At 37.6% G+C, this 16,980-nt stretch overlaps 1 protein-coding gene across 6 annotated transcripts in view; it reads left to right on the forward strand.

The window, feature by feature from the left end:
- FMN1 (formin 1) overlaps positions 1-16,980 on the forward strand; it is a 439,238-nt gene that overhangs the window by 395,237 nt on the left and 27,021 nt on the right. For all 6 annotated transcript variants that reach the window (XM_077127364.1, XM_077127363.1, XM_077127362.1 and 3 more), the window contains one exon: positions 8,857-8,908. In XM_077127364.1, coding sequence (XP_076983479.1) covers positions 8,857-8,908 — 52 coding nt within the window. The remainder of the gene's footprint in view (positions 1-8,856; positions 8,909-16,980) is intronic.

Consider the following 16,980-nt stretch of genomic DNA (forward strand, 5'->3'; position numbering starts at 1 on the left):
AAAGACACGTCACTTCTATTAATGCTGATACATTAAAGGTATGGGTCTAGAAGATGGCCTAACATGGAAAATTTCAGGCCCTGTTTAGAAATGCAGCCACCTGACTCCCATTAATGTTAATGAGCTTCTCACCAGATCATTCTAAAATTTTACCCCCATGATCTGTTTTAAAGCATCAAGAGTCAGGAAATTTAGAGTGAAAGCTGAAATTCCATCTTGAACTTTCTCTCTGATGTATATATCCCTGTGGAAAATGTGCAGCCCATTGCAGCTCTGAGGCATCAGCTCAGTGTTTGAAACTCTGGATAAAAACACAGTTCCCTGGGAAGAAGTGGGTGCTTTGGAAAGTATATCATTTATAAATAAAGAGGCCTGGATTCTGCTACTAACTCTAGTGTTATCCAAGAAAGTAAGTTCATAAACTCATGTCCATTTTTCTGTCTACAAAATTAAATGGCTGGACTAGCTTATAGTTAAGAGACTTCCTGTCTTATCAACTTTCTCAAGTAATTGCATCTGTATCACCTAGAAGACAAGTTAAATAGCTGTGTACAGATAGTAGTACCACGTGGAGGGACTTCACTGGACTTCGCAGAAACAGACAAAAAAAAAAAAGGTAATAGAATGTAAGCAGCTAATAAAATAGTTGTCTTTGAGAAGAATGAACAGAGTCAGAATGTTGTGCCAGTATTGTGAATGGTTGAAAATTTATGGGGATAAAAGTCTCATCTGATTTGAAGATATATTAAATAAAATGGTCATAAAGCCTTTACCCTGGGTTGACTGGAGAAGCAGACATAAATCTACTTAATTTAGATCCCAATTATTATTATCACAGTCTCATGACTCTTAGAATTGTGACTTGACAAAACATTTACAATAGTTAGTGCTAGTTGTATAAGCTGATGAATATGTAAGACTATTGTGAATGCTTCAGCTATACTCACACAAATAATTACTAGCATCATCATAGACTATAAAACAATAGCATATGTTATATATCCAGTAAAACTTCTTATAATATTTCCTAATTCAAATTTTTATACCAAGAAAGTATTTTATAAGGTATTTGAATATAATCGTGCACGGATTTAAAAATATCGAAATGCAAATCATTTGTGTGTTTGATTACATGAGAATTGGTCTTTCTCAACTGCTTCTGTGAGATGCGGAAGCTCTAATGCCCTAAGGCTATCGTATGTGAAGAGATGATTTATCTTCTATGCATCTTGAATAGTACTAATTATGAGCATTGTTGGGGCGACTGAGAAAATAGCTGTGCACATCATTTTCTGCAGTTCAGATGAAAAATCCTGGTTGGGAAAGTTCCAGGTGCCCAAGTTAGGCAATTCTGATATTTTTATATTTTTTGATAACCACACAAATATTGAAATTCAGTTATTTTACTAAAAACCAGCAGATAAAAATGATGAAAAAGAAGAAATCTGGAAAATCTGATTGAAAAGAAGAGGACCCTTGATGAAACTTCCGCCTGGGGATTAGACTAGATGACTTTTTTTTTTCTTTTTTTTTTTTTTTATGAGCAGGCACCGGGAAACAAACCCACTGTGAGCCACTGTGGCCCGCCCTAGACTAGATGACTTTTAAGACTCCTTTTGTTGAGGGTTCTCTAATTTTATGATTCTAAAGATCCCTTCAAAGCCTCTCGATACAGTGTCTCTCACTTGGTACTATCAGCAAAAGCCTGAGTTTCCTAGTCCACTATACCCTTAGGAAAATAATGTGTACCCATATTATGGGAAATTTGATGTCGTGCCCTTAATTGGCCTCACAACCAATTTAAGCAGAAGATTCCACAAAAGCCCTTATTCTCTTCTGTGCTGCCATCCGGCTAGACACTTATGAATGTAAACTATGGGACAGACAAGCAATGATAATTCTCCAATTTATCCACAACCAAGAAAATTAATGAGATGGGAGGATATAGCCTCCATTGGCAAGTGTACCAAGAGGAAAAAAATGTCAGGTTAGCAGTTCTCCATAACTGGGTGGTTCCACGTATTTGTATTTTTCTCCTCGCAAGTAAATTTCTGGGTCAGTGCTGTTGCCTCTGTTGGTGAGCAACATACTTTTCTCCCAGAAAGTGCATGACGGGGCGATTTTCTATGAAATCAAAAATGACTGCCATGCTTGCATCAGATGGCTACCACATGAATTGGAGCAGAGTCCCTTTCTTTCCTCATTGGCGTCACCCAGCTCCTCCATTTGCAGAGCTGTAATAAAAACAGCTTCTTTACTGTGTGTCCTTTTGGTTTATACCAACCATGTCGGGTCCATAAACCATGGTATATTAAAGCTAATAGACTGTGTAAAGAACGCTAGGAAGATATTCCAACCGCTATCCCTTCCCCTCATTTCACAATATGTCTGCCTCCAGGAAGGGCATCTACAAATACAACTTAATTAGATTTGGCATAAAAACCTCACTTTCTTTAAAGAGTGACCTCCTCTTTCAGCCACTCCTATTGCAGGAACGCTACCCTTCTGAGGATAAAATTCGGGATATTTTTATGTGTTTAGATGATGACTAGTGTTTGCCTGAATATTTCCTGGATGTATAATTTTACTTAACAGAACATCACCTTTCTCTGTGGTAACTTTGGAAAGTAATTACTAAATTTTCAAACTCGGTGTGGTACAGATACAACTCAAGGGTTAATGTCATTTGTACCTTCCTTATTAGATGAAATTTACCATTCTTCCTAGGAAAATATATCAGTCGTAAACAAGATAAAAACCAGTTGGAAAATAGTACTCTCTTGCCTTTTGATTCTATTTGGCTCTTTCTCTTTGGTTGGAAAGCAAAAATGGAAGATTAAATATTGCTGTGCCAATAAGTGGGTGCTGGTCCTCCAGTGGGGAGATAATGGGTCAGGACTGTGTTACGTGGGTGCCTCTGCTGTCAGTTCATCCATCTGTCAAGTAAGTAAGTGAAGTGCTTACTAGGCATTAGTTGAGAGAAATACTATGAAATAGATTTTGGTTGCAGCCCCCAGAGGCACACGATCTGTCAGGAAAAGCAGACCACAAGCAAATGACCTCAGTAGAGCATCACAGTGCCCTCCTAGGAAGTAGGCAGACAGACTGCTATTAAAATGACGCAGAAAGCTGGGCTCACCAGTTCTTGGGGAGAAGCATGGAGGGCATTATAGAGGAGGTCATTTTGCAGCTTGAATTTTGAAGAAAAATTAAATTTATGATGAGGGAATGAGAGAAGAGAAAGAGGCAGTGAGGAGAACGCATTCAAAGCAGAAGAAGCTGCATGCCTGAAAACAGAGGCAGGAAAGCGCAGATTGAGTCCAAGAAACTGCGAGAACGTGAGGGGTGTAACAGGAAATAGCAGGAGGGGAGGCTGGCAAATTAAGCACTGGCCAGTCATGAAGGGCTGATTTCGCGATGAGAATGTACTTCATCTTCTATAGAGTCAGAGCTAGTGAAAACATAAGGCAAGGGAGAGGCATAATTCCATTTTCTTTTTGAATTGGCAGTTTTGGTGGCAAAGCAGGAAACTTGTTATAGGTCGCTGTAGAGAGCTGAGAGCGAAAAGAAGGGATCTTTGCTCTCAGAAAGCTTCCCATTTTAAAACAGACCCCTGCATCATTATATTTCATTACGTAATACCAAATTGGGTAATTTCATTGGTATTGGGGAAGTGATTCAGCTAATCAGATCATAGATTTCATAACTAATTGAGGATAATCATAAATACCTCATACCTTCCTTTGACTCCTAGTTTTTTATAAAATGGCAATCCAGCCTCTCTATTTCTCTCCTAAGGATGTAATAAAATGGATTGAAACTACGAATAAGAAGAGAAATTGGACATAGGATACTCTTCTGGTAGAAAAGCCTTATAGGCTATGGTAAAGACATGCCTTTGTGAGGGAAACTGAAAGACACTGGGAGGTTTTGAGCATAGGACACATGATCTGACTTGAATATCACACAGGTAAAATTCTAATCTACTGAGAGTGGCTGTGAACATTCTAAAGAAAGAAAACATTTACTCTGAAACATTTTAATGTCCAACCCAAAGTCATATGGAATAGTGACTTCTAGCAAAACCGTAATAAATGACTGCTCTTTTTGAGTGTCTGTATTGATCTCTTTATGTACAATGTGTCTCAGAGTCACAATAACCTTGCACGGTAGATCTTATTATAGCCATTTTATGGATAAGGCTCGGTGGGGTTAAATGACTTACCCAGGGTCACCCAGTTAATAAGTGGCAGAGCAGAAATTTGACCTGGGGTCTGCTTGGAGCAAAGCTTAAACTCTTTCCACTGTGGTCTACTGAATTCAGCTTCATCAAAGCAGTAGGCCCACTGGAAGCTTGAACCCCAAGGAGCCTCAACATGACATCAAACCATCAAGAATAAGACTGCAAAGATGTATAAAACCTTCACAACTCTCATGGAAGGTAGGTATCATTATCTCTATTGACATAGAAGGAAACTGAAACACATAGCACACATGACGTGTCCACGACACTTAAAAGTGACAGAGCTGGGCTTACAACTAGGCATTTAAACAGCTGGAGCTCTGATTTGCATATCTTGAGCCCATAGCCATTGAACAGAAAGTGCCATTTCTGCTTCACTTGTGAGACCACAGTACTTATGAATTTTAAAATGGTTATTGTGGGGTTCTTTTATGATAACAAACAAGGCAGGCCATCAGTTGAACCAGGAAACAAAATCCCAAGGCATTACAGATTTGCACAAAAGCAAATAGTCTTTATTCAGTAAAAACTGCATTAAATAAAAGCCACATAATTATCTCTTGAATGAAAAACACCCTCTAACGGAGCCATATTGCTTTCTCTGTCACATAGAATTATGAAAAAGAAATATTGTTCATTAAAGGAGAAAATTAAAGTTTGTAAAAACATTACGGTGCTACTAGTGATGGAAAAATGATAGTATGTTATAGGTAGGTCGCCACACAAATGTAACATTCAGCTTTCTTCGAGCACTTCCAGAGATTTCCCCATCATCACAGTGTATTTACAGCCTTGAAGAAGTTTGGGAGACTGAGCATTCATGTTCATTGCAGTACTCTGACTTGTGCTCCTTGTTATTATATCTTGAAAATGTGAGGCATCATTCTAAGCAGTTTGGTTTATTAACTGGCTTGGGAAAGAATTATATTTAATTTGCTGCAAATGACAAAACAGCTTCTTATGAAAGAGAGAAAAGATGAGTAGGGCCAGGGATGCATGTAATTCCCTTATTTCCCTGGTGCTGTGTCAGTATCTGACAGGCCCTCCAAACATACTTTTGTAGGGAACAATCAACCCCTCATACACACATACACATGCGCTACTAGTGGCACAATTTATACTGCAAAAAGAAGCATCTATGTGACTTTGTAGATGAGAAGATTAAGTATGTCCCTCGTACAGATTCTACGCCACTAGCAGTCAAAGCTGTAGAGTAAAGACAATTTTCATCTAAGGTTTATCCTCTTCAACTTAAAGACCATCTCTTTTTTATGCTTAGTATCTCTGTGATATGTCCTGGCTGTCCAGACACCCCCAACTCAACAATCCATGTTTGAGTCTCCCTCTGTAAGCAACAATCTGTACTATGGAAATTCTTTTTTTTGCTCCTTATCAAAAGCTACTTACACTGAATCTTATTCTCTCAGGCTTGTCTGTCTTCACCAACTAGAATGGAGGTTCCTCAGTGACCTTTGTCTGCTTTCTTCAGTGGTGGATCGCAAGCAACCTGAATAGGGACTGGCATATGGAGTAAAAGAATAAAGCAAGCTATAATTTATGTCAGTAGCTACCACAGGCTTAAATCAGAGGTTGTAGAGCCAGACATGGCCAGCAGGGGTGTTCTCCTTGTCCTAAAAAGTGTTGGCAAATGTTTTTTAAAAGTTGGGATCATTCACATAAAAATTCCTTTTTAGCTTCCTTTGAAAAAATGGAAAATCTGGTAACAATGGCAAGTGATTTCCCTCCCTGAGATTCAGCATGACCTTCCTGTTTCCTTACACTTCCTACTGGCTTCCCACACTGAAACTATGTCTGACCTAGTACTGAGAAATTGGGAACCTTATGATTCTTACATTTGGTTCACAATGACCTTGCTTGTTGGTGACTTTAGATATTTAAGTTTGACTCCAGTCTCAAACATTTCTTTTTCCTCATGTGACATGTGTGCATTTGGTGAGAGCATTTTAAAGACATAAAATGTATAATCACATGGTTGGAAGTTTCATACACTGTGTCAGAAGAAATATTTTAGGCTGACAGAGCATCCAGATCACACCATGGTGGTGGCTGCCTTGCCTGACCTTCTATAGGACTTTTTGTTTAAAAAAAAAAAGTGAGACCTCTGGGTTCTTGTCGTCCTGAAGGTTCTTTTCTTCTTACTCACAGGGGTTCTACAGGGTGTAATACCTCTTAATACCTTCTTTACTTTCAGATGCTGTTTTTTCCAAATCATCATATTCACAGGGGTATTGCAAAATTGTATTGAATGCACCATTCAATTTGAATTGGGTACTTCTCATCACTAACTTCATAGTCTATAGTTTGAATTGGATACTTCTCCTCACTAACTTCATAGTCTATAATTTGAGTTGGGTACTTCTCATCACTAGCTTCATCGTCTACACAGCTCAGCCTAGCAATAGCCAATTAGGAACCACCTGGTGTCAGAGACCAGCAGAGGTTCTCCAAGAAGTTCACTCAGGCCCCATGGAATTTTTTCTTCCTGTTTGACTCAGCCCATAATTTAAAAATCACTGGATAAGAACAAACCACCAATTTTCTTTCACACTTTCTAAGTGTGTCCTTTGAAAGAACTTGTTGGCCTGTTGAGGGACTCAGGTCACTTCTCTGTATCTGATTGGCTAAGTACCAGATTAATTCATAGAGTTTGCTACTAGGAGGATGGGGGAAGAAAACACACATCAAAAGATGATCATAACTATGACTTAATTAACTACCTAGAACAACATACTTATCGAAGCCAAATAGTTTTAATATAAAACAAAATATTTTTTATTAGTTGAAAATATACTGCATTTAGAGATCATAGTGTACAACTTTAGCCTCATAAACTCCTTTAGCTTTGTGTTCACATTTTAAATGTGAAATTCTATGTTTAGGAAAGCTAGTTTCTCTCCTTGTAAGCAACCTGTATGCAGCATGTGCATTTTTTAGACAAAAATAATTTACCTCATATAAAGATACTTTCCCACATTTGAGACTACAGCAGAGAGCATGCCAGGTGAAATTGCTGTTCTCCTGCAGGTTATATTCAACTGTTGAATAGTAAACAAATGAATAAACAAATAGCTCATCAAGTAGAAGGATGCCATGAAGCAAAAAATTAAGGAGATAGCAGTTGAGGTATGCATGGCAGGGAGTGATCTTTTATTTCGAGAGGTCAGGGAAGGTGATATTTGAGCAGAGACCCAAGTGAAGTGAGTGAACCAGTCATGCAAAAACTGGGCAGCGTATTCCAAGGAGGAGATCGGCAAGTACAAAGATGATCCTATGAACGTGCGTTTAGTGTGCTCAAGCAAGAGCAAAATGGCCAGCGAGGCTGGAAAGGAATGAATGAAGGAAAGAAGAGTTGACATCAAAGAGGCCCGATGGGACTAGATTTTAGGTCAAGGGTGAGGGTAAACTGTTTGAAGATTTTGAACAGGAAAGTAACTTGGTGAAATTTACATTTTAAAATTGATGATGATGGTGATAATGATAAGATACTAATAATAGCTATCACTTAGTGAGTATATGTTGTGTACTAAGCGCTGTACCTGCATTATTTAATTCACTCTTTATAATAGTTGCATGGGAGCAGTCACTGTGGCTATTCTTAGTCTTGCCTAGTCTCAGGTGAGGCAATCACTAAGCATTTTGTGATGAGTAACTTACTCACAAGCAACAGCTGATAAGTGGCAGAGCCAGGCTTGATAAAGTGGTGATGTTTTAAGAACCTTTAATACTTCTCATGGAGTCTTACAACATAGGCCCTAGATATGGTCAATTTCTTTTTCATTCATTTTATATCACTGTAGACTTAAACTAAAAGAATCTTAAATTCATATAGATTATGTAATTATGTGCTTTTTCTGGGTCATTTTTAGGATATAAGAATAGTATTATCATACATGCCAATATTATCTTTTGATTACAGAGAATAATATGTAAAAGAGTCACCTGAAAATGAAATCTCCTAATGAAACAATCCCTACAGAACATGAGTCTTAATCTGTCTATTCAGAATTGTATCTCAGTATCACTGATTTTCTTAATCACCTTACGTGTTTTTTCTAATCCATTTAAAAGCCTTATTGGAAGGAGGAGTCCATTGGCTTCCCTGGACTGACAGAAAGGCCTTTGGGGGCAGGACGGTGTGCACAAGGATTCTCATGAATTTGTTTGCTTCTGAGCACAACTGTTACAAATGCTACTGGGGTTATATTGTTTTGAGATGAGGAGGAAAGTGCCAGGACAGGCCAAATCTCCCCAAGAAGCTGGTTGGAGCTGAGGTGACTATATATCTATCTCAGTTTGTTCAGAACTGTTCCAGGCTGTGTTTTGTCCAGGTATAATTATTATTATCACTCTCAAAAGTGCTCCAGTTAGAACAATAAATTATGTTATTGCCTTTAGCTGTAGCGGTTATCAAGGAACCAGTGGTGGTAGAGGCAGCAAAATGAGTCTATCTCTGGGATGTGTGTTAGGGGTTGCCAGTGCCATAATAAAAGAGACATAATGCCATAATAAGAAGTTGTAATCAAAGCTATAAGATTAAGCAAAGACTGAAGGAGGAAAATACTGTTTTAATCATGATTATTTCTCTTTTACAGCCAAAAAGGAGCATAAAATGGAAGAAGGTCACTTGGAAAATGCTCAGAAAAGGTAAGTAGCTTCCAGTATTTTCTTTAATTAGCCATTCTTTTACCACCATTAAAGTCTGTGCATCCACAAGCAATGAAATTATCTGGGGAGCTGGAATGGAAGCATTATAACGGGAGCTGGAAATATTTTTCCTCAGGCGGAAGGGAATAATCCAGAAGTGACTGGCCCACCTCACACACATTTCCTGACATTGTTTCCATCTGTTTGCTTTCTCATCCATTGCTCTTCATGGAAGTTATGAACATTTGGTTCTTTTCATCACTCTAACTAGATGAAGCCATCCATTAGAAACAACTAAGGAACTTATGGTATCTTTTCTCAGACCTAGAGTATACTGTAAACAGACCAGGGTGGAGGCAAAAGACAGGGGCAGGTGGGGAGAAGGGACTAATCTCTATATATGAGAGACACTCCCAGAAGTTGGAAGTTATCCCAGAGGTCCTGTAGCATCTCTCACCCTCATCAGGCCTCTTCCTCGCTCTTCCTTTTCTCAGTAGACATCAGAGTAGAACCAGCCATCCTCCAGCAGAGCCTAATAATCATCCTTTAGGGACTTTTCTTTTTATCAGCTGACCAGGTAAGTCAACTTGGCAATATCCTTCCCTCTTAGAAGAGTGGGTAGGCAGATACTGAGGCAGTCCTAATCAGGACACAAAATTGGGACAAATTTTGCTGGTGCCAATTCCAAAAGAATTAGAAAATTAAACACGATGGGGCAGGAAAATTGCATTATAAGGGAGAAGATGCTATACAAATGGGTAAGGAGAGGAACTTCCCAGTTACAATTTTAAATGTAAATGAAAAACTCTTAAAATGTACCATTTTCCTCCTGACGTCACAAGAGTGTATCTAGCCATAATTTCTGAGAGTTCTTAAAACCTATAGAGAGTGCTGCCTGTCCCACTTTGACAGAAACCAACGTATTTCCCTGTTCCCATGTAATTACCAATAAAATTAAAATGCTCAATGAAAGCAGGGTGAGGCCAACATGATCTTAAATTGTGGTTATCATCCTGTCATAATAATCACTGAAAACCAAGACATTACATAGTTATAGTGTTTAGATTTCTGTGCTCCTTAATTGGCCTTATCCCTACCTTAAACTTTCCTTCCTCCAGTGTGTAAAACTAGTACATCTGAGTTACGGAAATATTCTGCCTATAAAGAAGAAGCCAATTACAAGGCCATGTTGGTATCAGGTCAAGCAAAAATGCTGCTTCTCGGGTAGATGTCAAATATCTACATACATTTTCAAGATTCTTGGATAAGGAAAAGGGGCCACCTTTAAGGGGCTGAGGCTGCTGCTGTGCATTAGCTATGCTGAGGGGGGTCATAAATTTTGGTTGTCAGCATTTTCCGTGGCTTTGTGGTGAAGGTAGTCGAGCTTTCATGTCATACATGAAATATGTTAGATCCCATCTTTAATGTAGAAACCACAGTTGTTTGGTTACACTCTTTAAGGAGGTCGGTGGTCAGTGTTGCAATATTCGGGTGAGATTCAGTAAATTCTTATGTTTTAGTCTCAAGAGAAACAATTTACTCTGAGGCTAAAGAATATTTACTTTTCCTAAGCAGTTTCTGAAGGCATGCATGTAAAACAATAAGTGGATGTGTTCTACATTGGCATCTCAATACTGTAAAATAAAACAGTTCACTTTGCTATGGGCACTTTGATACTATCGCTGTCTGTACTTTAAAAATGTTTGACTGAATTAAAAAGATACAAATCAAACAAGGAATTACAACATAGGGAAAAGAAGTCGGGGAATAGTTCTGAGTGAAGTAAAAAAGTCATATAAAACAAAACATACAATTAGGAATCAATCCTTTAAAAGTATTTTAGAGTTTTCTGTTGACAAATAGAAAATTTTTAAAAGCATGCTTAGCATGCCTCTTTCTTTCCTGTCTATTGGGAAATCCACCTGGTCATTAAATATCAAGTTTTAGGACATTTTTTATTTTCGGTCTTCTGTGAATCAAAACTGAATTTTGAGAGGGAAAGAATTTTATTTGGGCAGTACAATAATCTAGATGGTTGTAGAACCTTCTCAGTTGGTTGTAGGTTCGTATTGTAGCTTTTCGTTTGTTTTGTTTTGCTTTTTCTTGAACAAATGGCATCACTGAAATCAGATAAAGGGCAACACTGGAATCAAACAGGGCACATCCTCAGAGCAGCTTTATCTTTGTCAAAGCTGCAGAGTGCCAAAGCCAGGCCTTCCTCTGGAAATCTGTTTACATTGTTCCATTTGAGAGATTCACTTGCTTTCCTAGTTTCTAAAACACAGAGAAAAAAATGCTGAAATTTGGTACTCCCTTTAGTTTTCACTCTTTTTGAGGGTTAGCTGACAGGGTCTCACAGACCCCTCAATTTAGAGCTGAGAAAAGTAAGACCCCCAAGATGATGACATGGTTTTCTCAGCTCTGGGATAACCACCAACCACAATGCCATCATTCACTGAAACTCCACCAGTATTTGCAATATCCTAGTATCACATTGAAGCACAATAACTAGATTTTCTGCGCTCTTTACTATATCCTGCTAGAGAATAAGAAGATAATTTGTCCTTCTGAATGGAAAAAGGGAATGATTTTTTTCTCTGTTAATGAAATATATATGTATCTCTGTACTGAAGGTGAACATAAAGAATAGAGAAATAATATGATGTGTTCTAGTGTTATGTATAATACAGAGGACAATTGTGTCTAAAGTAGAAGCAGAAAAAAAAATGACTATTTCTTAAATGCCTGAGCTAATGACAATGAGCAACAGAAGGATAGAGTAGAAACAGCATTTCACTGGGAATTAAAGGGCCCAAGTTCTAGGCCCAGGTCATTCATCCTTTCCAAAGCTCTGTTTTTTTTAATCTGTAAAATGATAAAATTGGACAAAATGACCAGTAAGTCCCTTTCAGTTATAAAATCCTTTTGCTCTGTAAGAAGTATATAGCATGTTCCTGTAGACTACAGAACTCTCTACTTTTATATTTCCATGCTATAGCAATGTAATTTTCATATTGAAAGAAAATTCATTCTATATGCTATAGAATATACATTTTGTTTTATCGGTATTTTGATTGCCACAGAATTAGTCATGTTTGGGGCATAAATGGGCATTGCTTCTCTCTTCCATTACTGGTTTTGCTCCAACAATCAACGGTATGTGTTTGGAGTTATGAGTCCCTTAAAAGGTGGATTGTGGGAAGATGGCAGAGTAAATAGCTTTAGGAATCAATCCTTCCACCAGAACAACTGTTGCAACAGGCAGAAAATGTATGAATCAAAAATTTCAAAACTCCAAAGTACAGTAGAATACTCTATAGCATCCAAGGAAGAACAGGAGAAAGAGGCTGGTAAACTATCATAAATACCAGTAAATTGCTTTCTCCGTGGTGCTTACCATTGCCCATTCCCCACTCTCGAGGTAGGAAGCAGTGGAGTCTAGCCCCTGATGGAGATTGCTGGTGCCAGATAGGGACATAAAAATCCAGTTCCCCAAGATCCAGGCAGGGGAGAAGAGAAGTGTGGGAGAGATGGCAAGGGCACTGAATGATGGCTGATCACAACTTTTGATTAGCAACTTTGGATCCCTGGGGGCCCAGCTCTGTGGTAGCCCTTATTCCAAACTGCCCCAGACAAAGCAATGGAGAAGACTCAAAGACATACTCTTCTTCAAATCTGTGGAGGATAATTAAAGGGCTGCATTTGTTAGACAAGGGCCAAGTCTAGAAAATCCAAACTTGGGAAGCAATGGAAGAAGCTCCTAGAGCCCTTCATTATCTCTCTCCCTCAGCCCTCCCCAGGGCAGTGTGGAGCCAGCTGGTGCTCCTATTGTGGATTTCTGGATTTGTTCTAGCTGGGAAAGACTGACTTGAGAAACTCCTCTCTAACAAACCTTCCTCTCAGAATTTGCCCTCCAGGCAAAAGCAGTCAAGGAAAGCAGTGTAGAAACAATTAAGGCAGGTAGCCTGGGGCAAAGTCTTATCTGCTTTAAGACCTGCAGGGCACCCAGAAAGGGAGATCTGAAAGTAGAAGGGACATCCCCACTACTGTAAATTGAGAACCTCTAAGGCCACTAGCCAGCACAAATCCACAAAAAGAAACAGAATAGACAGAGAGGACCTGGCATTTCATATTCACCTTGGGCTGACCTTCTCGATAGGAGGTCTGAACTCTGAGGGTACCAGCCAATGCAAAGCCAATTTACAAAGACAGTGAAAGATTTGCTAGGTTTTGGTAGCTCCTGATGCGCAAGGAAATCTCTGTCATATCATCAGCTGGTTAAAAACAGAAGAAAAAGACATCTCAGGGAATTAATCCCAGAGTTAACATTTTTAAATATGAAAATATATAGTATGCAAGTGAGAAGGCACACAAAGGAAAAGGCCCATTCAAAGAAGGAAGAGGGTAAAAGTCCAGAAAATGCCAACAGAGGAAAAAAGACTGTGAATACTGGACAAAATCTTTTTCAAAAACGATCCATAATATGGTCAAGGAGAGAGTCGAAAATATAGAGAAAGAAGTAAAGAATATCAGGAAAACAGTCAGTATGCTCAAGGAAATAAAGGGAAATACAGAGAAAGAACTACAGAACATCAGGAATGAGCAATACAATAATCTCAAAGAGGTTAAAATTTTGAAAGGGAACCAAAAAGAACTATTGGAATTGAAGACCACAATAACAGAAATGAAGAATTTCCAGGAAGATTTCAGCAGCATATTGGAACTGGCAGTAGAATCAGCAAACACGAAGAGAAGACAATTGAAATGAGTCTGGCCGAGGAACTGAAAGAAAAAAGAATTATAAAATGTGAAAATAGAGTAAGAGACCTTTGGGCCACCATCACGCATACCAATATATGCATTCTAGGGGTCACAGAAGGAGAAGAAAGGCAGAAAAGGGCAGAAGGAATACTCAAAGAAATAATGACGGAGAAGTTCCCAAACTTAGCATGAGAGAAGAATAAGCCCATCCATAAGCTCAGGGAACACCAAATAGGATGAACCTGAAAAATATACCCCATCATATATTGACCAAAATGTTAAATGCAAAAACCTAGGAATGATTTCTAAGAGCTGCAAGACAAAAGTAGTATGTCCTCTACAAGAGAGTTCCAATTTCTCATCAGAAACCATAGAGACAGAAGAAGGTTGCTCAAAATACTTAAAGTACTGAAGGAAAACAATTGCCAACAAAAAAATTTATATGCAGAAAGACTTTCAAAAATGAGAGAGAGATCAGGACATTCCCAGATAAACAATCTGTGGGAGTTCATCACCACTAGACCTACTCTACAAGCAATGCTAAAGGGAATTCTTCAAACTGCAAGGAGAGGATGTTAGAGAGTGGTTTAAAGTGGCATAAAGAAATACCTCTGGTAAAGGTAACCATTGGGGTAATTATAAATGCCAATACTATCATATTATACTGTTGGGTATTTAACTCCATTTCTTACTTACTACAGATGCTAAAATGTAAATGCATAAAAACTAATGACAAATCTATGGTTATGGACATGTGTTGCACAAATATATCATTTATTACAAGTACAAAAAAGATGAGAGAACAGAGAGGTATGCAAACGTTTCATCTGTATACTATTGAAGACAAATTGGTGTGTCAGATAAAAAATGTTATATACTCAGGACGTTAAATTTTAACCATGCTAACCAAAAGGAAAACATATGAAAAATATATCCAGATAGAAATGAGAAGAGACTCAATATGGTACAATTAAAAAAAAAAAATCAAATGCTATGAAACTAAGTATTAGTGGAAGGATTGAGAGAAAAAAAAGATATAAAACTTACAAAAACTAAATAGAAAAATGGCAAAGGAAAGACCTGCATTATCAATAGTGACTTTAAATATAAATGGATTATACTGTCTACTTAAAAGGCAGGGGATTGGTAGAATGGATTAAAAGGCATGGCTCAGCTCTTTGCTGTTTACAGAGACTCATCTTAAGTCCAAAGATATCAGTAAGTTGAAAGTAAAAGGATGGAAACATATCCCATGCAAGTAGTAACTGAAAGAGAGCAGAGGTATCTATACAAATATCAGATAAAATAAATGTTGTTGGAAACTATCACTAGGGACAAAAAAAAAAAAAGTCATTATATAGTGATAAAGGGGCCAATTCAACAAAAAGACTAAAAATCGTGAATATGTATGCACCTACCAGCTGAGCCCCAAAATATATGAACAAAATACATATTTGAAGGTAGAAATTGACAGTTCTACATTATTAGTAGCAGACTTCAAAATAGAACATCTATACAGAAGATTAGAAGGAAATAGAAGCCTTGAAGGATTACTTTAAACCAACCAGATGTAACGAGCATATATAGAGCACTTCACCCAATAACAACAGAATATGCATTCTTCTCAAGGGCACATGGGTCATTCTCCAGAAGAGGCATATCTTAGGTCATAAAACAAGTCTCCATAAATTAAAAAATGTTGAAATGATACAACGAATTTTCTCCAAATGCAATGGGATGAAACTAGAAATCAACAACAGGGAGAAATGGAAAATTCACATGTATATGGAAAATAACCTACAGTGGGTTGAAGAAGAAGTCACAAGGGAAATGAAGAAATATTCTGAGGTAAATGTAAATGAAAATACAACATACCAAAATCTATGGTATGCAGCAAAGGCAGTGCTGAGAGGGAAATTTATAGCTCTAAGTGCTTATAGTAAAAAAAGAAGAAAGATTTCAAATCAGAACCTAACCTCAAAACTGGAGGAACTAGAAAAAAAGAAGAGTAAAATAAACCCAAAGCAAGCAAATGGAGGAAAACAAAGATTAGGGTGGAGGTAAATGAAATAAAGAATGAAAAACAATAGAAGAAACCAACAAAACCAAGAGTTAGTTATTTGAAAAGATCAATAAAATTGACAAACCTTTAGTTAGACTGATAAAGAAAAAGAAAGGACATAAATAACTAAAACCAGAAATGAAAAGTAGCAAAATGAACATTACTACCAAACGCAAAGAAATAAAAAGGACTAGAAGAGGATACTATGAAAAACTGTATACCAACAAATTAGATAACCTAAATGAAATGAAAAAATTCCTAGAAACACACACTACCAACCATGACTCAAGAAGAAATGGAAGATCTCAGTAAACTAATAACTAGTAAACCAATAACTAGTAAAGAGAGAGAATGACTAATTAAGAGCTCCTAACAAAGAAAAATCCAGGATCAGAGGGCTTCACAGGGAAATTTTACCAAACACTTCAAGAAGAATTAATCATTCCTTCCAAATTTTTGAAGAAGGAACACTCTTCTAAAAATTTGAAGAAGAAGGAACACTTACTAATTCATTCTATGAGGGAACCATCACCCTCATACCCAAACCAGATAAAGATGCCACAAGAAAAGAAAGTTAGACCTCTTATAAATAGCAATGCAAAAATCTTCAACAAAATACTAGCATGTTGACTCCAGCAGCATATTTTAAAAAATGGAAAACCATCATCAAGTGGGATTTATTCAGTTATGTAAGAGTGGTTCAACACAAGAAAGTCAATTAATGGCTGTACACTGCATTAACATAATGACGGGGAAAAAAGTCCATGATCATCTCAATTGACCCAAAAATAGCATTTAACAAAGTCTAGCATCCCTTCTTGATACAAACACTTAGAAAACAAGGATTAGGAAGAAACTTCCTCAAAAGAATAAAGGGCATATATGAAAAACCCATAGCTAGCATGCTTAATGGTAAAAGCCTAAAAACTTTCCCTCTAAGATCAGGAACAAACAAGGATACCCGCTGTAGCACTGTTATTCATCTTCACACTGAATGTTCTAACCAGCGCAATTAGGCAAGAAAAAGAGAAATAAAATGTGTCCAAATTGGAAAGAAAGAAGCAAAACTTTCCCTATTTGTAGATGACAAGATCTTATATTCAGAAAATTCTGAAAATCCCTCAGCAGAGCTCCAAAAGCTAATAAAAGAATTCATCAAAGTGGCAGGGCACAAGATCAACATGAAAAATCAGTAGTGCTTCTATAGACTTGCAGTGAGTGACTGGAAGAAGAAATCAAGAAAAATTTT

Source organism: Tamandua tetradactyla, chromosome 14, assembly GCF_023851605.1.
Source record: "Tamandua tetradactyla isolate mTamTet1 chromosome 14, mTamTet1.pri, whole genome shotgun sequence".
In the NCBI taxonomy this organism is placed as follows: domain Eukaryota; kingdom Metazoa; phylum Chordata; class Mammalia; order Pilosa; family Myrmecophagidae; genus Tamandua; species Tamandua tetradactyla.